The 23,719-nt window shown below is 49.4% G+C and overlaps 1 protein-coding gene across 3 annotated transcripts in view; it reads right to left on the reverse strand.

Annotated features, from left to right (window-relative positions):
* The window catches only part of CCDC69 (coiled-coil domain containing 69), a 33,224-nt gene that overhangs the window by 5,383 nt on the left and 4,122 nt on the right, over positions 1 to 23,719 (reverse strand). For 2 of the 3 annotated variants that reach the window (XM_075602123.1, XM_075602124.1), the window contains exons 2-4: positions 4,805 to 4,862; positions 3,774 to 3,928; positions 1,910 to 1,997 (exon numbers count right to left, since the gene is read on the reverse strand). In XM_075602123.1, coding sequence (XP_075458238.1) covers positions 1,910 to 1,997; positions 3,774 to 3,928; positions 4,805 to 4,862 — 301 coding nt within the window. Of the gene's footprint in view, positions 1 to 1,909; positions 1,998 to 3,745; positions 3,929 to 4,804; positions 4,863 to 23,719 lie in introns of all 3 variants that reach the window. The other variant, XM_075602125.1, reaches the window with a different exon arrangement.

The raw sequence follows: 23,719 nt of genomic DNA on the forward strand, positions 1-23,719 counted from the left end.
TGCATCGCGTTATAAGCGGATTCGCGTTGTAACGGATCGCGTTATAACGGGGTTGAGCTGTACTAAATAATATCTTTAGCTAAAATTGCTAGTGAAGGCTAAAGTTGAACATTCCATTCCGCACCATGTGAACACTAACCGGATATGAAAGACCGTATATGGTTATAATTGCAGACACTTGGTTGTTGTGAGATTGATTGTGAAAGTTGGAAAACATGTTGTCGCACAATTATTGTGAAGGCCATAGCTGAGCATGTCCTGTCCATGCAGGAAGGATCACGTTAAGGAAGGACCATATATATAATAATTATTATTGTAGGTCATCTGATACTCCTAGCTTCGCATTTGCCTATAAATATAGGCATTTTTGATTATCTGGTGTGGTTTTTCTCCCGTGTCAGATGAATCACCCAGGATCCTGCTGTCAATAAAATTATCTTTGCTTCAAACCTTCCCGAGTTGTAGCCGTGACAAATTTGCTCACCGTGGCATTTAGGCATTACCAACCAGCATTCTAGGTTACCAAACCCTGCCTAGCACTATCCTAATAACACAAACAAATGTTACAGCCTCTTGGTGTATTGAGATTGAAAGTGTAAGCTAACCTGCTTCCTTTACACTAGCCTGTATCCCTTACACACTGCAAGGCAACACATGCGCAATACACGGGTTCAAGGGCTAACACTCTAAGACCCCAAAACACAGTTCAGGGGCAACCAAGTGGGCTTAACCTTTATTAGTGAGCCTGGTTACCCCCTCATCGTCACACACGGCACTAATATATTTATACTCTGTGAATTCCGCGTGTGTGACTCTGCGTGTGTGTCTCTGCGTTTGTGTGTGTGTGGGGGACTGCGTGTGTGTGTTTGTGTGACTCTGTGTGTGTGTTTGTGTGACTGTGTATGTGTGTGTGTGACTGCGGGTATGTGCGACTGTGTGTAACTGCGTGTAAGTGTGTGTGTGACTGTGCGTGTATGTTTCTGTGTGTGTGTGTGACTGACTCTGTGTGACTGTGTGTGTGTTTGTGTTTCAGCACCGGGATCTTGAGGGACGCAGCTCTCTCACTCTCTCCCTGCCCGGTGTTCCCAGCTCCTCTCCTCCCCCCTCGGTCAGTCCTCTTGTGGTGGCGCGCGGCCATGTGCAAAGGCCAGTGGTGCGCATGCGCAGAGGTCCGCGGCAGGTGGTGCGCATGCGCAGAGGCCCGCAGCCGTTAGTGCGCATGCGTGCTGAATGAGGGGGGAGCGTCAATGTACTTGGTGGACAAAGGCGGTACTGCGCATGCCTGGTGGTCTGCAAGCTCCTCTTCTGCGCATGCGCGACAGGCGCGTGCGACGGATGCGTGCGCACATGCATCGGGCGCGCGCCCATTAGCAGCGTGACATCACTTTTGTTACGTTTTTTCGTTACAAGGCAATGCATTCTTTCCCATTAAAACCCTGTAGGCGCCAGCAAAGCAGTTTCACTTCAAACGTTCATAGCCAGTAAACCTACTCGCAGACAGCCTTTTGGGTCTCATCAGTGTGAGGCTGGTTGTTGACCTAGCAATATGAAGCTGGTAAGTGGGTATAACCCACCATAACTTTTTTTAATGCTTGGTTATACCAAATACAGAAGAATTTCCAATGCATCTGATGTCAGGCGCGTTGTTACAGTAGAGGGGGTTGGGTTTCACCAGAATTTCACAATGTAATTATAGGGTTCCTTACCCAAAAAGGGTTGAAAACCACTGGTGTAGACATTACTCTCTCCCCCAGCCTGAGCATCCAATACGTTTTTACTTACTCCCTAATATATGGCACCCTTACTCTGGTTCCAAAGGCAGAGATTCCAAGGCCTGCCACGTGCCCCCTGCTACGGCTGATAACAAAGTGGGCCGGAACTGTGACATTCATTTAGATTTTACTTTTACCTGCACATTTCTCCTCCAGCTCTGTTTTCATGGCAGTGGCTTGCTCTGAAAGACGCTTCAGTACTTCTGTGTCTGCATCTCTTCGAGCCTAAAATACAGAATACGTTTCCATCTACCGATGTAGCAAAGAAGATTGTCATCACCACCGGGGCAAGATGCAGTCACGCAACCGCAATGGCCCAGGCGCCAGAGTATTAACGCTATGGGTGGTCTGATCTGGAAGTATGGACCACCCCCTTCCCCCCACAGCACGACCACGGCAGATACTTCAGAGCTGTGGATTTTTCCTTTTCCGGCCGCAGCTCCGGAAACAGTAAGTCTTGCTACATCTGTACATGCACAGGTCGGGCTATGAAGATACAATCCTTTCCAAAATAATAAAGATACAAGCCTTTGATGCAAAATGTCTGGGCATGTGACCTTCAGGATTGAATTTGAGATCATCATTCAGTTGTTTGTATTTTTTTGCTCATAAACCATACATGCTGTCAAATGCAATAGGAATGCGTTTATATGATAGAAAGCTAATTAGGTGATGATAGACGCCCTGTGATATTCAATTATTCTAAGCAACTGTACATACATAAACATCATTCAGTTTTCCCTGGAATGCAATGCTCATCCTTATTTATCCGTGCTATACATGTGGCTGCTAATCAACCAAAATGTACCCATTCACAAGAAGTGCATACAGTACGCTCCCTTGATGCTTTCCTTAAACAATGTTATTATCCTATAAGCAGCAATCCCCCTACCTCCCCGCCCTTTCAAATGCTCTTCTTTTTAACCTTATCTGGACCATGGGGGTCCCTCTGAGCTGATTGATGGCACCCCAAACTCCCCGGATCCCCGAGATTTGTAGTTTTTGGGTGTGCAAGTTTTGACATTCAAAAAAGTACATACAGTATATGACAGTGAGGTCACCACAAGAAAATGGCAAAGGCCATCTCATGATGATATTACCGGCAGAGCGATCCTGACACCACGGCCACAGAAATTATTTCAATAAAGGCTCTCTCTATTTCTGGTGGAAACATATACATGTTACAAATCTCTTAATAAAGCTTTGATCCATTATTCACTAGGTTTAGCATGTCTGCAAATCAGACACTTGCACCAAGATCACTATACTCAGATAAGGGGTAATAAAGCTCGATCCAGTGTTAACTGCCATTGACATGAATAGGCTGCAAGGTATCTTCTGGTGCTGGTAGGTATCTTATGAATTAATACTAATTTACTAAGCATCGCTTAGTAAACAGGGGCCACAGTGTTTACATAACCAGTGTAACATACAGTTACATTGGTCACAAAGAGGCACACATATTTATTTACTCTATTATATGGCCGAGCTGGGGCTTCCATAAAATGCAAGCATAGAATAATGTTGTTGGATCCTAGCTTAGAGATACTGTGCTTTGCCTTACATTATAACAAACGTGAATTGTAGATTATTTCTTGCACTACTTTTCAGAGGGAACTAGTCATTTCACGACCACAATACACACTCCCTTCCAATTATATCACATGCGTCAAACATCAGAACTTTGCTTACCGCCATATTTAATTATTATGGAGCTATTTCAACATGGATTTTGACTACAGCCTTGAACTTTGTGCGTTGTCACTTGTTCATATGATAGTAATTAGTCAGGGGTATGGGTTGTCTTGCAGTGTGAAAATGATTTAAAGCTGTGTGAAAAGACTTCAAAGCTGCTACAATTTCAGAATACACTACGAACAAAGAATCCTATGCATCAAACACACAGGTCATCCTGCCTTCTTTTTGCTTTGCCTGTAGATATAATAAAGCATGATGCTCAGGAGACTACTAACCAAGGGCTGTGAAGTTTTCATACCAGACCTGTGCCAGCAGCTCCCGTGCTTGTGTTTCCATCTCTGCCTTGTGCGCCTCGGCCAGGGTTGTCTTCTCCTCTTGGTGTTTCTGTAGAATGTCTCCAATCTCCCGCTCATGGTCCTTTCTCTTCTGCAGCTCCTCGCTGCGTCCGTGACATTTGGCTGTGAGGAAAGGAAGAAACCAGATACATCAATCCCCTTCATATCGCTCATCTTCTTTCACTTATAGAGCTCAACCCCCTTATAACGCTGTGCTTGGGGTCCAAAGAATCACATCGCGTTATGAGCGGATCGCGTTAGAAATAATGTACAATTGTATGCATTGTGCAATAAAGTATTTAAGATACCAATAATCGTGTTGAAAGTATTCATAAATATGAAAATTGGGAGCCATGCTTGCATCGAGTTATAAGTGGATTCGCGTTGTAACGGATGGCGTTATAACGGGGTTGAGCTGTAGTAGGGGCGCTTCCCTCTTACTCTATGGATTCCATCTATTTGTCTGTATAGCGCATAATAGGATCATTCGCCAAAGAATGTTTACTGACCTTTGAAGGTTCATAAAGCCCTAATCTAGGGACACTTCATCGTTTCCACATGAAGGGCTTAGTGTGTAGCCACTTAAACCATAATCCATTGCTGTAGTTGTAAGCAATTGTTCACTTGGAAGATGGCTCAAAGTCAAGCTATATCACTTTTCGGCCACATACAGTAAAGGCAACAGTGCACTTCTCCTGTCTTAGTCACTATCAGGTGTTGTTATCACATGTACCTGATGGAAGTTCGATTACTGACTTTTTAATAGCAATACATTGCTGGCCTCACTGGGAGTCTATGACTTAAGGAGTCCGTTGCTGCCACATCTCTTGCCCAACTTGAAAAGCAAGTAGCCAAAGTTTGTTATATAACCTTTTTTGATCTACGGACCTTGCTAAATTCCCCGATATTGAGACTTTGGGGCATATTCACTAAGGTGCTCGAGTCGTTAACGACCGTCATTAAAAATATTTTGGGTGAATATGCTCCATTCAATCTTACCGGTCAAGTCACTCAGCTCCTGAGATATATGCTCCAGTTGCTTTGTTTTCGGACGTTTCTAGGAGAAAGCAAGGAACAAAGCAGCCACTTAGAATACTGCACGATGCAGAATATTGTGTTAAGTTGAAGGAGTGGCTCAGTGAGTAAAGGCACTTACTCTGAGAACAATGACACAGAGTTTGAAGCAGGAGAACCTGGTTCAAATTAGCTCCTTGTGACCTTGGGCAAGTCACTTTATTCCCCTCGGGCTCAGGCACCAAAAACGAAATTGTAAGCTCTGCGGGGCAGGGACTTGTGTCTGCAAGAATTCTATGTACAGCATTGCGTACACTGTCAGCGCTATACAAGAGAAATCCCAATAATAATAATTACATACAAGATACATAGTAATGAGCTTCAATTTGGGAACAGAGGATGAATACATTCTGGGGATTAGTGAATAACCGTGTGATGTTGTGCAGTGATATTCAGCTAGTCCAAGGTAATTAATGCAGGTTGGGCTCCGATGCCCGTTATCAGAGCTTGGTGAATCCCACCCTATGTGTGATTGTAAGGTCTCTGCCCGCTGCGGTTCCTACCTCGGCTGCCGGGGCGCGCGGCACCCGGTCACGTGGGCCTCCTCTTCCTCCTGAACTCCCGGCAGCCCCTGCTGTCCATGCGCGCCGCCGTGGAAAGGCCGCGCGCGCGCCTACGGCTCCTGTCTTTTAGTCCGGCGAACTCAACCCGCCCCTTCCGTCGCGCGCGTTGCGCGCGCGCGCTACTATGTCCATCTCTACTGCCGCCAATGTTATTGTTCCGTTCCCACCGGTTCTGCATCCTGCCTCAGCCTATCAGCGCTCTACCTACCTCTGACATCACCGCTGGAGGTTCTCATTGGTTCCTGTCAGTATATAGTGCCTCCAGCCCTGAGCTGATTGCTGAGCATATTCAGTCTCTAGTTGTGCTTGCTACAAGCTACTTCGCAGTCTGCTTTTGTCTTCCGTCATAGACCCTGAACCTGTACCTGGACTCCCGATCTCTGGCACCCTCGAACCCCGGCTCGCTCAACGGACTTCTACCTTCTCCTCTCCTCGACCCTGGCTTTGGACACCGACTACTCCTGACCTCTCCTACCCCGGATCTGGCAAGTACCTCTACCACTCTACTCTCTCCTCTCCCGAACAAGGCTATCTACACGACTCTGCTTACCGGACCCGCTCACGCGGCTGTAGGGCGGCGGTTTTCCTGTATCCCCACCTCGGCCTCGCGGTCCAGTCCGGTTTGTGGTGAGCACTCCTATATTCCCGTGACAGTATGCTCAGCCCTACAGACCTGGACTCCGCCGAGGTGGATCGACGCCTGAGCGAACACGATGGCCTGTTCAAGGAAGTAGAGAACTGTCTCTCCCAAAATAACCAGCGTATGGAGATGCTCCAAAATTCCCTGGGTACCATTTCGGAGCAACTCAAATCCCTTCTGTCCTCTCCCGAGGCTGCTGCCGCTCCTCCTGCTCCTATTTTTTCTCCGCCGGTACCTTTGACTCATTCTCCGGAACCTCGTCTACCTTCCCCCAATCGCTATTCGGGAGAGCCTTCAGCATGCCGTGGCTTTCTGGCGCAGTGTTCCGTCCAATTTGAACTGTTACCCTCTCACTTTCCGACTCCTCGTTCCAAGGTTGCGTACATCTACTCTCTGCTGACCGATGACGCCCTGGCCTGGGCTACACCCATATGGGAGCATCGCCCGGAGCTGACCTCAAGCCTGGACCGGTTTTGTACTGAATTCCGGAAGGTGTTCGATACACCAGGAAGGAGGGTAACGGCCGCTTCTTCTCTCCTCAATGTTTTACAGGGTAATCGCTCGGTGGCACGCTACGCACTGGAGTTTCGCACCATTTCCGCTGAAACTAAGTGGAATGATGAAGCACTCGCCGCAGTGTTTTGGCAGGGTTTGAATGACACTCTCAAAGACGAGCTGGCCGCACTAGAGCGCCCTACCTCATTGGATGCACTCATCGCACTCTGTATCCGTATGGACCAGCGGCTTCAGGAGCGAAGAGTAGAGAAAGGAAAACGTCTAAAAGGTACCCAATCCACTTTTTCTTCACACACAGCTCCAGGGGAGTCCGTCGCCGTATCTTCCGAAGAACCCATGCAGTTGGGTGGAGCTCGCCTTTCGTTAACGGAAAGACTACGTCGCCGTCGGGCGGGTCTTTGCCTCTACTGCGGTAATGGTGGAAACCTGGTGAGTACCTGTCCTTCCAAGTCGGGAAACGCCAGCCCCCAGTGAGTACTGGGAGAACTACACTGGGCATGGTAACCTCTCCTTTCTCTCCCAAACTACCATCTAAGATACTTCTTCCTATAACTCTATCAGGGGACTTTGGAGACATCTTTACGAGGGCCTTCCTAGACTCCGGGTCTGGTGGGAATTTCATTGATCAATCATTTGCGGAGAGAAACCAGATCCCTCTGGTAGCCAAGGATTGGCCCGTAGGCCTTGAAGCCATTGACGGTAGGCCTTTGCAACCCGCATTTATATCTCATCAGACCATTCCCCTCCGTCTTAAGATGTCAGGACACCATTCCGAACAAATTCAGTTGGATGCCATCCACACGCCGGCAGTAGACGTGATATTGGGTCTTCCATGGCTCCAGCACCATAATCCCCAGATCGACTGGCTTCAGTCACAACCCCTCACCTGGAGAGATCGGTGTCAAGACACTTGTCTGGTTTCATCTAATGCCCTAGTAGCTGCCACACATCCGGAACCCAAGAATTCCCTTCTTCCGGACGCCTACTGGGAGTTCAGAGATGTCTTCGACAAGATTCAGGCGGAGGAATTACCACCCCATCGCGCCTACGATTGCCCGATCGAACTTCTTCCTGGCGCGATTCCCCCCAGAGGTTGTACCTATCCTCTTTCCCTCCCCGAGACCAAGGCGATGAAACTTTATATACAGGAGAACCTCCAGAGAGGCTTCATACGTAAGTCCTCTTCTCCAGCAGGAGCAGGTTTCTTTTTTGTAAAGAAAAAGGACGGCACACTTCGTCCTTGCATCGATTACCGTGGTCTCAACAAGGTGACTGTCAAGAATCGGTATCCCCTCCCTTTGATTGCCGAACTTTTCGACAGGTTACAAGGCGCCACTATCTTTTCCAAACTTGATCTCCGTGGAGCCTACAATCTGGTCCGGATTCGTAAGGGAGATGAGTGGAAGACGGCCTTCAACACGCGTGATGGGCACTATGAGTACCTCGTGATGCCTTTTGGTCTCTGTAATGCGCCAGCTGTCTTCCAGGATTTTGTTAATGACGTCTTCAGAGATCTGCTGGATCAACACGTGGTGGTCTACCTAGATGACATCCTGATATTCTCGCAGAATCTCCTGGAACATACTCGGCATGTCAAACAAGTACTTCAGAGGTTACGGGAGAATCGACTGTTCGCTAAGCTTGAAAAATGCCAGTTCCATCAGTCATCGACGTCATTTTTGGGGTACATAATCTCCGACACAGGACTCGCGATGGATCCTACCAAGGTGGAAGCCGTCTTGAACTGGCCTCGCCCCCTCTCTTTGAAAGCGGTACAGAGGTTTTTAGGTTTTGCCAACTATTACCGCAGGTTCATAAAAAAATTTTCCTCGCTGGTCGCACCCATCACGGCCCTCACTCAGAAGAACGCCAATCCCGCACTATGGTCCCCCGATGCCATCATGGCTTTTCAGGTTCTCAAGGAAGCCTTTGTCACAGCACCTATCTTGGTGCATCCTGATCCAGCACAGCCCTTCACTCTCGAGGTGGATGCGTCGGACATAGGGGCTGGGGCGATCTTATCTCAAAGGAAAAACCCACAGGCCAGACTACATCCCTGCGCATTCTTTTCTAAAAAAAATTCTGCAGCCGAACGGAACTATGATGTGGGTAACCGTGAGCTCCTCGCGATCAAGATGGCTTTGGAAGAGTGGCGACATCTATTGGAAGGCACGGAATACCCCGTCACCATCCTTACGGACCATAAGAACCTCTTATATATTGAGACTGCCCGTCGTCTAAGCGCTCGGCAGGCACGTTGGTCCCTTTTCTTCACCCGGTTCAACTTCCTGATTTCATATCTCCCGGGTTCCAAAAACACTAAAGCCGATGCACTGTCTCGTCAATTCTCTGTAGAGGACAAAACCGAAGATCCCCAGGAGACTATTCTTCCTCCGAAATGTGTCCTGTCTGCCAGTACCTTTGACGCACTATCAGAGATCACCAAGGTTCAAGATCAAATCCCGCAGGGTCTCAGGGTGCCAGTTGGACGACTTTTCACACCCCCGACCTTCCGTCTGAAGGTAATGCAATGGGGGCACGCTGCTAAAACGGCAGGTCATCCAGGGATTAAAAGGACTATTGACCTCCTGCAACGAACATTTTGGTGGCCTAGCATGCGTAAGGACATTCAACATTTCGTTTCAGCATGTTCCACCTGCGCACAGAACAAGACTCCACGGAATAAACCTCCAGGACTCCTGCAAACCCTCCCTATTCCCGATCGTCCTTGGGAACATCTCTCGATGGACTTTATTGTCGACCTACCCAAATCCAAGGGTATGGACACGATATTAGTAGTGGTCGATCGCTTTTCTAAACAAGCACACTTTATCCCACTTAAAGGTCTACCCAGTGCCCCCAAACTTGCCGAAGTATTTGTCAAAGAGGTCTTCAGGCTCCATGGGTCACCTCAGACCATAGTTTCTGATCGGGGGTCGCAATTTGTTTCTAAATTCTGGAGGGCCTTCTGTAAAAAACTTAATGTGGCACTTCACTTCTCCTCGGGATACCACCCACAGACCAATGGTCAAACTGAACGAACCAATCAGTCACTGGAGCAGTTCCTCCGTTGTTTCATATCGGACTCTCAGGACAATTGGCTCGACCTACTTCCTTGGGCGGAATTCGCTCACAATAATCTCAGGAATGAGTCCACTTTACAGTCTCCATTCTTTTCTAATTTTGGCTTTCATCCTTCTACCCTTCCTCAGTCTGGGCCGAGTACAGGAGTTCCAGCCGCAGAAGAGAGGATTCGGGATCTTCAAGCTTCCTGGTCCAGGATTCGGGATAATCTCAAGCGGGCCACAGCCATGCAGAAAAAGCAGGCGGATCGGCATCGTCAGAGACCACCCGATTTCGTTCCTGGTCAGAAAGTATGGCTATCTACTAAAAACATACGCTTGAAGGTCACATCCCCAAAGCTGGCACCCCGATTTATCGGTCCATTCCCTATATTGAAGAGGATCAATCCGGTTACCTACCGACTCAAACTACCTGCTACCATGAAGATTCCCTCCGCCTTTCATTGTTCTCTACTCAAACGTTTGTACCCAATCCTCTGATCCAACACATCACACCTTCCCCCAGACTCGTCAATGGACAAGAAGAGTTTGAGGTACAATCCATTCTAGATTCTCGCATTTCTAGAGGAGGCCTCCAGTATTTGGTGCATTGGAGGGGTTTTGGACCCGAAGAAAGGGCATGGATTCCTCAAATCCAGGTACACGCCCCCAGGCTGGTACGGGCTTTTCATTCTAAATTTCCGCTTAAACCTGGTAAGGATCGTCCGGAGTTCGACCCTGAAGGGGGGGGTACTGTAAGGTCTCTGCCCGCTGCGGTTCCTACCTCGGCTGCCGGGGCGCGCGGCACCCGGTCACGTGGGCCTCCTCTTCCTCCTGAACTCCCGGCAGCCCCTGCTGTCCATGCGCGCCGCCGTGGAAAGGCCGCGCGCGTGCCTACGGCTCCTGTCTTTTAGTCTGGCGAACTCAACCCGCCCCTTCCGTCGCGCGCGTCGCGCGCTACTATGTCCATCTCTACTGCCGCCAATGTTATTGTTCCGTTCCCACCGGTTCTGCATCCTGCCTCAGCCTATCAGCGCTCTACCTACCTCTGACATCACCGCTGGAGGTTCTCATTGGTTCCTGTCAGTATATAGTGCCTCCAGCCCTGAGCTGATTGCTGAGCATATTCAGTCTCTAGTTGTGCTTGCTACAAGCTACTTCGCAGTCTGCTTTTGTCTTCCGTCATAGACCCTGAACCTGTACCTGGACTCCCGATCTCTGGCACCCTCGAACCCCGGCTCGCTCAACGGACTTCTACCTTCTCCTCTCCTCGACCCTGGCTTTGGACACCGACTACTCCTGACCTCTCCTACCCTGGATCTGGCAAGTACCTCTACCACTCTACTCTCTCCTCTCCCGAACAAGGCTATCTACACGACTCTGCTTACCGGACCCGCTCACGCGGCTGTAGGGCGGCGGTTTTCCTGTATCCCCACCTCGGCCTCGCGGTCCAGTCCGGTTTGTGGTGAGCACTCCTATATTCCCGTGACAGTGATATGTGTCAGTGACACCCGGTTGCAAAACCAGGGCAGCAAAAGAACTGCACCAGCTTTAACAACGATAAGGAATCCCATGGAATGGGTTTTGCTTTGATAAGTATGATGCTGTTTTCTAGCTCCACTTGTGCCCTGATTGTGCAGCTGGGAGACTTTGATTCATATCCTCCTATATGTTTTTTTATCCTTTCCATCTGTGTCAGACCGTGAAATGCAGGAGAACTGTGAAGACGTTGGTTACATTCTGAGCATATCTCTTGGCTGGGGACTTTTTAAATATCTGCCAGATCAGACGTTGCTTAATGTGTATTCAGCGACATTGACAGAGGTGCGCAAAGTTTTTTTTGGCTGTGCCCCCACTGTGTCCCCGGTCCCTGCACTCACGCCCCCCCCCGCCCTCTCGAGTGACCTGGCGTCAAATGACGCCGAGGGTCATGTGACGTCACGTGGCCCCACAGCGTCATTTGACGCGTGCTGCCATGACGACGTGCCCCGTCACATGACCCCGCGGCGTAATTTGACGATGCGTTGTCATGGCGACGTTACCAGAAGCCAGATGAATCCCGGTAAGTTGAGGTTGCAGAGGCCTCGCGTGGTCCCCCGACGTTTAATTTAAATGCCTCGGGGAAGAGCATGGGGCCTCTGCAACCACGCGTGCCCCCCCTGGAAAAATCCTGTGCCCCCCGCCTCCCAGTTTGTGTACCCCTGGCTTAATACACTAAAAATCATTACAAAGTGCATAAAGAGTCTGTGTGTGAGGGGAAGGATGTAGTAAATATTATCTAACTAGCTGAGAGACCCGGCGTTGCCCGGGATGTAATGTTCCCGTTCCTCTCTCTCCTCCCCCCTCTCTCTGTTTGTCCCCCATTCACATCAATCCAGTCCCCCCCCTCCCTCCCTCCTTTACAGCTTCATGTAGCGTGTGTGCGTCAGTCACTGTGTGTTTGCTCGCGCGTCAGTGAGTCTGAGGCAGAAACACAAACACACACAGACTGACTGACGCACACACAGTCAGTGTGTGCCTCAGTCAGTGTGTGCGTGCGTCAGTCAGGCTTTGTGTGCGCGTCAGTCAGTGTGTGCGTGCGTGCGGCAGTCAGTCAGTGTGTGCGCGCGGGGCGTCAAAGGCAGGGGGGGCGTCAAAGGCAGGGGGGGGCGTCAAAGGGAGGGGGGGGGCGTCAAAGGGAGGGGGGGGGGGCGTCAAAGGGAGGGGGGGGGGCGTCAAAGGGAGGGGGGGGGCGTCAAAGGGAGGGGGGGGGCGTCAAAGGGAGGGGGGGGGGGCGTCAAAAGGAGGGGGGGGGCGTCAAAGGGAGGGGGGGGGGGCGTCAAAGGGAGGGGGGGGGGCGTCAAAGGGAGGGGGGGGGCGTCAAAGGGAGGGGGGGCGTCAAAGGGAGGGGGGGGGGCGTCAAAGGGAGGGGGGGGCGTCAAAGGGAGGGGGGGGCGTCAAAGGGAGGGGGGGGGCGTCAAAGGGAGGGGGGGGGCGTCAAAGGGAGAGGGGGGGGCGTCAAAGGGAGAGGGGGGGGCGTCAAAGGGAGGGGGGGGGGCGTCAAAGGGAGGGGGGGGCGTCAAAGGGAGGGGGGGGCGTCAAAGGGAGGGGGGGGGCGCCTCAAAGGCATGGATTCCTCCCCCTGCATTTCCTGCAGTGGACAGGAGGGGGGGGGGCAGTGGACAGGAGGGGGGGGGCAGTGGACAGGAGGGGGGGGGCAGTGGACAGGAGGGGGGGGCAGTGGACAGGAGGGAGGGGGCAGTGGACAGGAGGGGGGGGGCAGTGGACAGGAGGGGGGGGGGCAGTGGACAGGAGGGGGGGGGGGCAGTGGACAGGAGGGGGGGGGCAGTGGACAGGAGGGGGGGGGGGGGGGCAGTGGACAGGAGGGGGGGGGGGCAGTGGACAGGAGGGGGGGGGGGGCAGTGGACAGGAGGGGGGGGGCAGTGGACAGGAGGGGGGGGGGCAGTGGACAGGAGGGGGGGGCAGTGGACAGGAGGGGGGGGCAGTGGACAGGAGGGGGGGGGCAGTGGACAGGAGGGGGGGGGCAGTGGACAGGAGGGAGGGGGCAGTGGACAGGAGGGGGGGGGCAGTGGACAGGAGGGGGGGCAGTGGACAGGAGGGGGGGCAGTGGACAGGAGGGGGGGGCAGTGGACAGGAGGGGGGGGCAGTGGACAGGAGGGGGGGCAGTGGACAGGAGGGGGGGGGGGCAGTGGACAGGAGGGGGGGGCAGTGGACAGGAGGGGGGACAGGAGGGGGGACAGGAGGGGGGACGCAGTGGACAGGAGGGGGGACGCAGTGGACAGGAGGGGGGACGCAGTGGACAGGAGGGGGGGGCAGTGGACAGGAGGGGGGGGCAGTGGACAGGAGGGGGGGGCAGTGGATAGGAGGGGGGGGGCAGTGGACAGTGACACACACACACACACACACACACACACACACACACACACACACACACACACACACACACACACACACACACACACACACACCTCTCAGTTGATGCGCCCTTTCTCAGTTCCGTTTGGCGCCGGAGGTGGGGAGCGACACCTACCTGTACTTCCGGGCGCCGCCACCGTCTGACTCGGCGCCGCGAGGGAGGAAGGGGGTCCGCCATCTTACGCGCCGCGTGGCAGCTGCGGGAAGCGAGGTGATTTGGAGCGGGGAGAGGTGATTTGGAGCGGGGAGAGGTGATTTGGAGCGGGGAGAGGTGATGCCGCTGGGGAGGGGGAAGAGGTGATGCCGCTGGGGAGGGGGAAGAGGTGATGCCGCTGGGGAGGGGGAAGAGGTGATGCCGCTGGGGAGGGGGAAGAGGTGATGCCGCTGGGGAGGGGGAAGAGGTGATGCCGCTGGGGAGGGGGAAGAGGTGATGCCGCTGGGGAGGGGGAAAAGGTGATTTGGAGAGGGGAGAGAGGGGTGTGTGTGTGTGTGTGTGTGTGTGTGTGTGTGTGTGTGTGTGTGTGTGTGTGTGTGTGTGTGTGTGTGTGTGTGTGTGTGTGTGTGTGTGTGTGTGTGTGTGTGTGTGTTATTTATTTTTTTGGACCTTTGGCCCGTCACTCCGCCTCAGGCCAATGAGAGGTGTGGGGGGCGGGCCAAGGGGGTGGTGTGAGTGTGTGAGGCCAATGAGAGGTGTGGGGGGCGGGCCAAGGGGGTGGTGTGAGTGTGTGAGGCCAATGAGAGGTGTGGGGGGCGGGCCAAGGGGGTGGTGTGAGTGTGTGAGGCCAATGAGAGGTGTGCGGGGGCGGGCGGGCCAAGGGACCAATGAGATTGCCGCTAGGGACACCGGACATCCAGCAGGCAGGCATGCAGGCAGGCAGGCAAACATACAGTGCTTTCACTAATATAGTATAAGATACTACACAACTGATTTATTTGAAATATATATATATACATGTAGAGGTATCAGTACCGTGTTAGCCGGTATATATATATATATATATATATATATATATATATATATATATATATATATATATATATATATATATATATATATATATATATATATATATATATATATACAGTATATACTGTATTATGAATTAAATGTTGCTTTTAGTATCTTTTCTTCACTGAAATTGCAATGTATTTACATACACCAGGGGGTCTCAACTCCAGTCCTCAAGATCCCCCAACAGGTCAAGTTTTCAGGATATCCCTGCTTCAGCACAGGTGGCTCAAGCAAAGACTGAGCCACCTGTGCTGAAGCAGGTGAATATTGTGAAACCCTGACCCCTGGTTTATGTAAACACTGCCATTTCAGTGAAGAAAAGATACTAAAAGCAACATTTAATTCATAATACAGTATACTGTATATATATTTTGTTTTTTAAATAAATCAGTTGTGTAGTATTAGATAATACTTACTACATCCTTCCCCTCACACACGCACGTTGTAATTATTTTTTGTGTATTAAGCTACTTGGGTTGCTATAACAACTATTTATTAAGCCCCAGCACTTCCTCTTTTGAAATAGGCAGTCACATATTAGGACCACTTTTAAAACACACCTCTTTAATGAAGCATATGGGTAACTCTGCTGGCTGATACTGTACATCTCATATGCACTGACCTCGGCCCCTTGCAAATTCACTTACCCCTCCTACTGTCTCTGTAAGTTCTTCCCACGTACTACTTAGGGAGAAGGAGTGGCTCCGTGAGTTTGGACATTAAATATCATCAATGACACTGAGATTGAAGAAGAGCCTGGTTCAATTCCTGGTGTCAGCTCCTTGTGACCCTGGGCAAGTCACCTTATCTCCTTCAGGCACCAAAAACATATGCCTCATCTGGGCAGGGGCTGTGTCTGTAAGATTCCTATGTGCTGCGTACTGCGCACTATACTGTAATTGGGAAGTGCTTTGAGTCCCATTAGGAGAAAAGCGCTATGTGAAATATATACAGCCCGTTCCCGCTTCTCGGCGATCCGCCGATACGGCGGCACCGAGAAGGGGGTCGCCATCTTGGATCTTAAATCGCGCATGCGCAGAACGAGCGGTTGCGCCCGGCGCGCATGCGCAGACCGTAGTTTGCACGCGCATACTGCAGTTTGCGCGCGCAGACCATAGGTCGCGCATGCGCAGAACGACAAAAATGCCGATTTGCGCATGCAAACACCTGAAAATCGCCGGATCCTCTTTCCGGCGATTTTCACCATACGGCGGGCCCCTGAACGGAACCCGCCGTATACCCGGGGCCCTCCTGTATATATATTTTTCAAGATTGTAAGGTCTTTGGGACAGAGGCCCCCTTCCTATAGTTTTATATCTGAAGCGCTTATTCTCATTATGTGTTATAATATTATATTACGGGAGAACCGATCGATCGGCAGCTTAGATAATTGCATTACTGTCAATGTAAGGAACTGCTGCATTTATCATAGCAAAAAAAATGGGCAAGAGTACTGTAAATGCCCATCATGGCACCAAAGGCTACAGTCTGGAATAAAATATCTATTCATGGCCTCGTTGACCAGGAAACACACCCCAACCAGCCTCTATCGTACTTGTGTCCATTTGTGAAGTTTCGTTTACATATTTATTGCTATGCAAAGGTAGTTTTGGTAATGGCTTAACCTTTGAGGGGCAACAAGAGGTGATCCCTACATCATGGGGTCTGCGACACCAGGGGTCCCAGTGGCGGATTTTCAATTAGGCCCAATAGGTCTGGGCCTAAGGCGGCAACATTTTTGGGCGGCAGAATTTGGGGACGGCATATGCAATCAGCACTTGCGCACAGGCGTCTGGCAAGCACCGATCGTGCATGTGCGTCCAGCAAGCGCCGATTGCGCATGCGTGGCCACCAAACGCCGAGTGCGCATGCGTGGCCAGCAAGGACTGATCGTGCATGCCCGGGCGGCCAGCACTAATCACTCATGCCATGGCAACGGGACGGTGCAGCGCTGGAGGATGAGGCCGGCACCAGGTGAGTGCCTAAGGGCGGCATTTTTCTAAATCCGCCACTGGGGGGAGGGGGTCCCGTGACATTGTGGCTACGCCATGCCCATGTTTCAGCTTAAGTCGTATCCTGTGTTCCAATGGACCCTCGGGACACTATCTGCCGTGAAGGCAAATGGAAAAGTTGGATTCCTCCTCTTTCCGTTTCTGTGTAAAGGGCCGCCGTGGTCACGTGACCGCGCTTTGCTGGACTTCAAAGGGATAATCCGCCCAGAAGCCCGTCACGATAATGCCTTTCAAATATTCAATATTTTAATATTACTGCCAGCAAGGGGTTAACAGGATATTTCAAAATACCTGTTTCTTTGTGTTTCTCAGGGGTATTTAAGAATGATCCTGGCCTATTTCGTGTTGATGTCTGTGGGGTAATTAAGCAATGAAAAGGATAGTGAACTGACAGGATACATACTGTAGGCCTCACTGCTCAAACCCGTCCTCAAAGGCTGATTGTAAAAGATTACTGTCCCTCCCGAGCCAGAGAAGGACAAAAGGTGACAACGTTTTTGCATGCGCCTTACAGTTTTACAAAATGCAACATAATTCACATGTGCTGTGCCCCCCAACAATATGAAATGTATATTTCTGCGCAGACTAGAGATTAGCCCTCGCTCAACCTCTTCAGTAATCAGTAACGGGTGGTGCTTATCTGGTGGGCTAGATATATTTCTGGCCCGTAAGTGCAGCTGTTTAAATTGATTCCATAAATGACAGGTTGCCCGAGCTGCATATGTAAGATATCCATTTGCCCCCTAAAGATTCAAATTAGCAAATCAAAATAGATGTTTAAACGTGTATTTTGATCATCCGAATGTGATAAAGTGGGTCACATTATTCTACGAGTTACGGGGGAAAGGGTTATAGGATATTGTTACTCTGAGCTATTTTGAGTTGGAGGGGGGGGAGGTGTTAAGGGCACGCCCAAGAGGGTGAGCTCATTCTGTACCCATTACTGAGGTCTTTTTTTTATAAAATGCCTGTATTTGGGATATGAAATTAGAATTCAACAAGAGCAGTGTTATTCCATAACATGTGGATTCTCCTAATACTTAGAGACCTCTCGGAGGAGTCTAATAAGTGGGAACGTATTTAGGCTTTCTGATGTTTTACTCTGTTTATTTTATGAACTGTCTGCATTTCTATTTTGTATGTTTGTTATAACATTCTTTTTCTGTAACCAAGCACTGTACTATTTTTGTATATTAAATTTAAAATGTAATATATATTGTCTTTGGGGAATGAATCTAACACCTTTCGAAGAGAGTAGCCGCATTTTAGGACACATTTTGCTACATTGTTTTGTGTTAAATTATATATTTTCCCGAGTAAACCGAGATCCGAGGACTCTGCAGGTAAGACCTGAAATTATTCTTGGTGGTGGCAGCGAATTGAGGTATAGTGTGACGGTTTAGGGTGAGCTATTGCTCATTTTTGGGACCCTGGGGGGAGATAAGGGAGTCACAGCTGAATAGCAAGATATATTAACCCTTATCACATACACAAGTCACGTGCTCACGGTGTGCCATTCATGAAAAAGCCTATATGAGTTTAATTCATACAATGTTAGTATCTTAAGCGGAGCTTTTTTTTTTTACATAGCTTTTTTTAGTGTTAAAACAGGATTTTCTTAATCTCTATCTTGTAGGGTTACCATAGTAATTTTTAGACTGCACTGGTCTTTACGGAGAGCTTCATTTTAACCTCATGGACACTTAATATTTCAAATCCTTATACTGTATATCCACAAAAACGAAGCATCCGGTTAAAAAAAAGAAGCAATAAAACTGCTTTTTTTAAACTATTTATTTTATACATTTTCATAATTTATAAAAGGTGAATGGGAAAGGTCCCCAAAAAATAATAGGGATGAGGAAAGGAAGGATGAGGGGGACAATGGTACTATTCATATACATTTTTATTTGATCATAAATTTGCAATTCAGATCAAATACATTTACATATTTATATGATCAAATTCTGACATATTGTGACGATTCCCAGGGGAGCCAAATCTCACAGAATTGATCAAAACATCCATTTAGCAAATTTGTGAGACATTCCATAAGATTAACTTCTTTGCTTACAGAAGTTAGCTATAGCGCATCTGGTGGACAATAATATGTGTGACGTCAATATTTGGAAGCGTTTAGGTACAGTATGTTTTGGGATTTTTTTTTTTTAAATAAAATAATGCTGTAGATGGATCTCTTGAAATTGTTTGATGGGTTTGTTCTTTGATCTAATCAAAGATCTTGGAACAAGTTTGGGAAAAGACCACCAGATATGAGACATCGTATCAACTTCATTGCCGCTCCTCCTTCCCTTACTGTAGCGGTGCGCAAACTGGGGGGCGCGCCCCGAGACTTTATTGGGGCGGGGGGGGGGTCGCGGCGGTTACAGAGGCCCTGCGCTGAGAGCGCGAAGCCTCTGTAAATTTACTTACCGGCTTCAGTCCACGCGTCTCCATGGCAACGCAGCGTCAAATGTACTTGAAAACGAGAGGTAACTCTCAATGTATTACTGCCTGGTAACACATTTTTATAAATAAATAAACAAACATTATCTCCAACAGTACTTAAAAAATGTAGGCCCATATCTGCTAAGTGGAGCAAGACATTTTTGGCCCCTGGATACTGTATGGCCGATTCCCTTGAATGGGTGGTAAGGTGTCTACCAGCACCGGTTGGTGTCCTGTGGAATAGCACTGCTTAGCAAGTATGGGCAGGAATGTTTCGCTTGTCCGGGTCTTTTCAGGCTGATGAATACCAGCAACATCATTGCAATGATAGAATGAATAACATTAACATTGTCCTGACACCTGCCATTCCCTTTAATTGTCTCGTGGACAGTGATGCTGCTGGCAGCCATTTTACTTCCCCATAAAATGCAGGGGCAATTAACATTCAATGTTTACAGAACCAGGTTGTTCCTGAAGGTAAGAATGAGACCTCTGGGTTCAGAAAAGCTTGTTTAACATCTTCACTGCTAGACAGCTGTATCCAGTTGACTTTCTCGTTGGTTTCTATGTTTCAATGGCTTGCTGGCCCCTCTGGCAGTAGAAGGGTTAAATGGGGATATTCCTTCCCCATGTCCTGTCACAGCCTTGGAGAGTCCCTCCCAGACCCGGAGTCAGGCTAGATATCAAGGACAGATCCCTAGAAGGAATGTATAACGTGCCGCGCTGAGAAAGAAATTCCCGTCTCATGCCAACCCCACTTGTAATGTCAGGAGAGGCCGTGTTTACGAGCCTTGTGCTACCTTGTAATGGGGAAGTATTGAAGACTAATTGTGCAAAGGCCCTGTGCTGTCAGGATAGCACAGAACACAGCAGCAGAGCGAGAGTGTGTTTGTACCTTACTGTATGACTCCATCGATGCTGTGTGTATCTAACTGTATTACTCCATCACTTTGTGATTACTCCTGCTGTGCCTATTTTAGTCAATTCAACTTGTAACAAGTACTTGCTAAAAATCATATTTTAATTCTGTCTCCAAATCACCCCTTTATGTGTCTCTTAATTAAATTAAACTTGCAAGGCCTCGGCCAAGCTCCCCGCTGGCGTGCTGAGGCGCGCTGAGGCTCAGGGAAAGCGGGGGCTTTCTCTGGCCTTAGACAGCACGCCGTCAGGGGGCGGGCCAGTGACGGCCCTGCGCTCAGGCGAGCGCTGAAATGTAAAAATCTGATACAACCTACGCTTCCGCGTGCTTGCGGAAGCGTAGGCGAGCCCCTACTAAAGCCGCTCTAATTGCGGCTGTAGGGGCTCAGTGCCGAGCGGAAGCGCGCCTCAGCCAGCAAGCAGCAACCCTGGACGAGGCCTTACACCTAGGCAGTACACCACAACCGCCTGTTTAGAAATACCATTTGTTTTAATGTGCCTCACATGTGATAATTTAGCTGGCTGGGCTGAACTTAATTCAGGCAGGTGACTTTTTAGAGCTATATAACTACAGACCATGCAGCCTTAGCTTTTTTGCAGTCCATATTTAAAGTAGCATATTTTTAAGTATCATGTAGTGTGGAGTTGAACAGGGAGTTCAAGAGCAGTGAATCAAGTAGACAGCGCAACACCTGCTGGATTTGAACTACGCTGGAAAGGAGGATATTATCTATCCCAAACTGCACATCTCAGCACTAAACAATTGCTGCCATGCCGCCACCGCTACTATTTATGTTTGCTCTGACCTCACTTCACTCATTTAAAAATACGTGCTTCTTTCTACAAGTCTCATTATGTTTCTAACGCTATTCATATATCTCCATCCTTCACCACTTCTCAGCTCACAAGAGCTCCTTTCTTACCTGCGCCCTCTGACACTACACAGCTATACCCCCTGCACTAAAACAAACCCCTACAAATCAACCTCACACATTCTCTTTCTATCCATGCTTCTCCTCCATGCTTCAGGAGATATCTATCCCGATCTTGGTCCCTGCCTTATTTCTGTATGAGCTCATCCTGCTATCCTCGCCTCCCACATGCAACTTCTACTCCTTCTGGTGTCAACCCCTCTATTCTCATACCCATCCCCTGTCACCCTCCCCTCTCCCTTTCTCCTGTGCCCTTTGGAATGCTCGATCCCTTTCTATGAAGTTCCTCTCTGTGCATTACTTCTTTTTCTCTTACTCTCTGCTTCTATTTGCTATAACTGAGACTTGGCTCACTCAGTCTGACTCTGCTCTGGAAGCTGCCCTCTCTTATGGTGGCCTTTCTTTCTCCCACACTCCGCGCCCTGATGGCAGGGGTGGAAGTGTGGGGCTCCTGCTCTCCTCTCTCTGCCGCTATAGAACCCTTCCTATTCCTCCCTCTCTTGCTTTTCCCTTTGAGGCTCACACTGTCCAGATTTTCTCTCCTCCCTGTCCACGTGGCGGTAATCTATCACCCACCTACCTCTACTAACCCCCTTTCTGTCTTTCTCTCCCTTTGAGTCCTGGCTCTCCTTCTTTCTCTCCTCAGGCTCCCATGTTCTTCTCCTTGGGAACTTCAACTGCCACATTGATGATCTCTCTCTCCCTTGGGCCTCCCGCTTTCCGTCTAACCTCTTCTTTTGGCCTTCAACATTGGATGGCAGCCAGCACCCATAAGGATGGCCACTACCTTGACCTGGTTTTCACTAAAACTTCTCTCTCTCTGACTCTACGGGTTTCCGTCCAGGCTTTGGCTGGAACCCGCCCTTGCCTGGCTGCTGTGAACATTTTGATTACTGGCAGCCTGCTATAATGGCTGCAACTGTTCAAGGGCTTAAATAGCAGCCAGTAACTTCCAGCCCCTGTCTGAGCATTGTATACTTTTCATTGTATTCCTGGCCACCCTGGGCTCTAGTTCCTGAGCCTTCCTAGTTTCTGAGCCTTCCCCGTTCCTGAGCTTTCCGTGTGGCTTGCCAGTCCCTCTGGCTTGCCTATCCCTGTGGCTTCCCAGTTCATTTGGAATTCCTGTTGCTGATCCCGGACCGTGACCCCGACCTCGCTGCCGTCCGCCTGCCCTGACCTTTTGCCTGTCACCTCGATTCTGCACCACTGCCGCCTGCCCTGAACCTTTGCCTGCTTACCGACCATGGATACTCTAACTGAGCTCTGGTCGGTTAATTGGCATCCCTACCTCAGCCATGAGGGTCCACTTCCTGATCGGAGACGAGCATCATCATACTAACTTCTCCATTTCCCCTTTTCCTCTCTCTGACCATCACCTCATCTCATTTTCTCTCTGTAACAGGGGAGTTATCCCTGTTCAGGAAATGTGCCTCTAATCCAGCAGTGTGGTGGTTAACTGCTGGTAGTCAATTAACCAACACCACCTGCCTGATTAGGTTTCTTAGAAAAGCCTGTCTTTGAGACAGGAAGTGAGATTGTTCCTGAGTCTCACAAGTTGTGGGACTGACCATAGGGACAGATGTCTTGAAGCCTGCCAGGAGAAACAGCACGCAGCCTGCAAGACACAGGGGAAAGAACCTCTAAACCTGAAAGCTGACATAGCCTGTGGAAAAAGGCAGCAACCCAGGAACAGAGAAGACTTTCCCTCCAACTACAAGAAACAGATAAGACTTTCCTTTATAAGACTTTTGATATATCTGCACATATGAAGATATATGATTGAGGCTGGGAGACATGCTTATCTAAAGGAAGTTGTGGACTGCATAGGTTTCACTAGAAATACTCCCAAGTGGAACAAAAGCGTTGTTTGACCCCTTTTTTGAATATGTTTGGATGTTTTTTCTTATGTTAAAGGAACAGGCGCAATAAAAGCCTTATTTAATTTCACCTTAACAAGTCTTTCTTGCATACCTCTGTGCACGTCCTCCTACACTCTCTCTCTCACTTCTCCCCTTCTCCACCTCCATCTTCCCCTCATTTCTGCAGAGACCTGCTCTCTATTAACCTACCAGCTTTTGATTCCACCTTACGCTCATCCCTCTCTTCTCTCAGCTCTGCTCCAGACCCTGACAACGTGATCAGGAACTACAACGTTGCCCTGTCCTCCTCTCTTGATCTACATGCCCCGCTTTCTCACTGCCTTTCTAACTCCAGACCCTGGCTAAATTCCCACACGCGCATGCTGTGCTCCTGCACTCATTCCTCTGAACGCCTCTGGAGGAAATCTCACTCTCTCACAGACTTCCTTCACTACAAATTTATGTTATCCTGTTTCAACTCTGCCCTCTCTCAAGCTAAACCTCACTAATCAACATGCACAAGTCGAATCCATGCTGACTCAGACCACCCTCTGCTGTTTGTTCTTCTTCATCCATCTCACCTCAGGACTTTGCCAACTATTTCAAGGAAAAGGTGGAATCCATGTCAGACATCCCCTCTGTATCCCCCTCCCATCCTACACTTCTTCCTAACTCTCCTCCTGCGATCCTTGACTCTTTTTCCGCTGTCGCAGAGGAGAATGTGTCATTGCTGATCTCCTCTTCTCCCTCTACCACCTGTCCTCTTGACCCCATTCCCTCCATCTCCTAAAATCTCTTGCTCCTACAATAATCCCTACGCTCATGCATTTTAACTCTTCAATCTACTCTGGTACCTTTCCCTCGTCATTCAAACATGCAACAGTTATACAATTACTTAAAAACAGCGAGCTTGACCCTACCTGTCTTTCTAAATATCGGCCCGTCTCCCTCCAGCCCCTTGCC

This window comes from Ascaphus truei, chromosome 5 (assembly GCF_040206685.1).
Source record: "Ascaphus truei isolate aAscTru1 chromosome 5, aAscTru1.hap1, whole genome shotgun sequence".
NCBI lineage: Eukaryota > Metazoa > Chordata > Amphibia > Anura > Ascaphidae > Ascaphus > Ascaphus truei.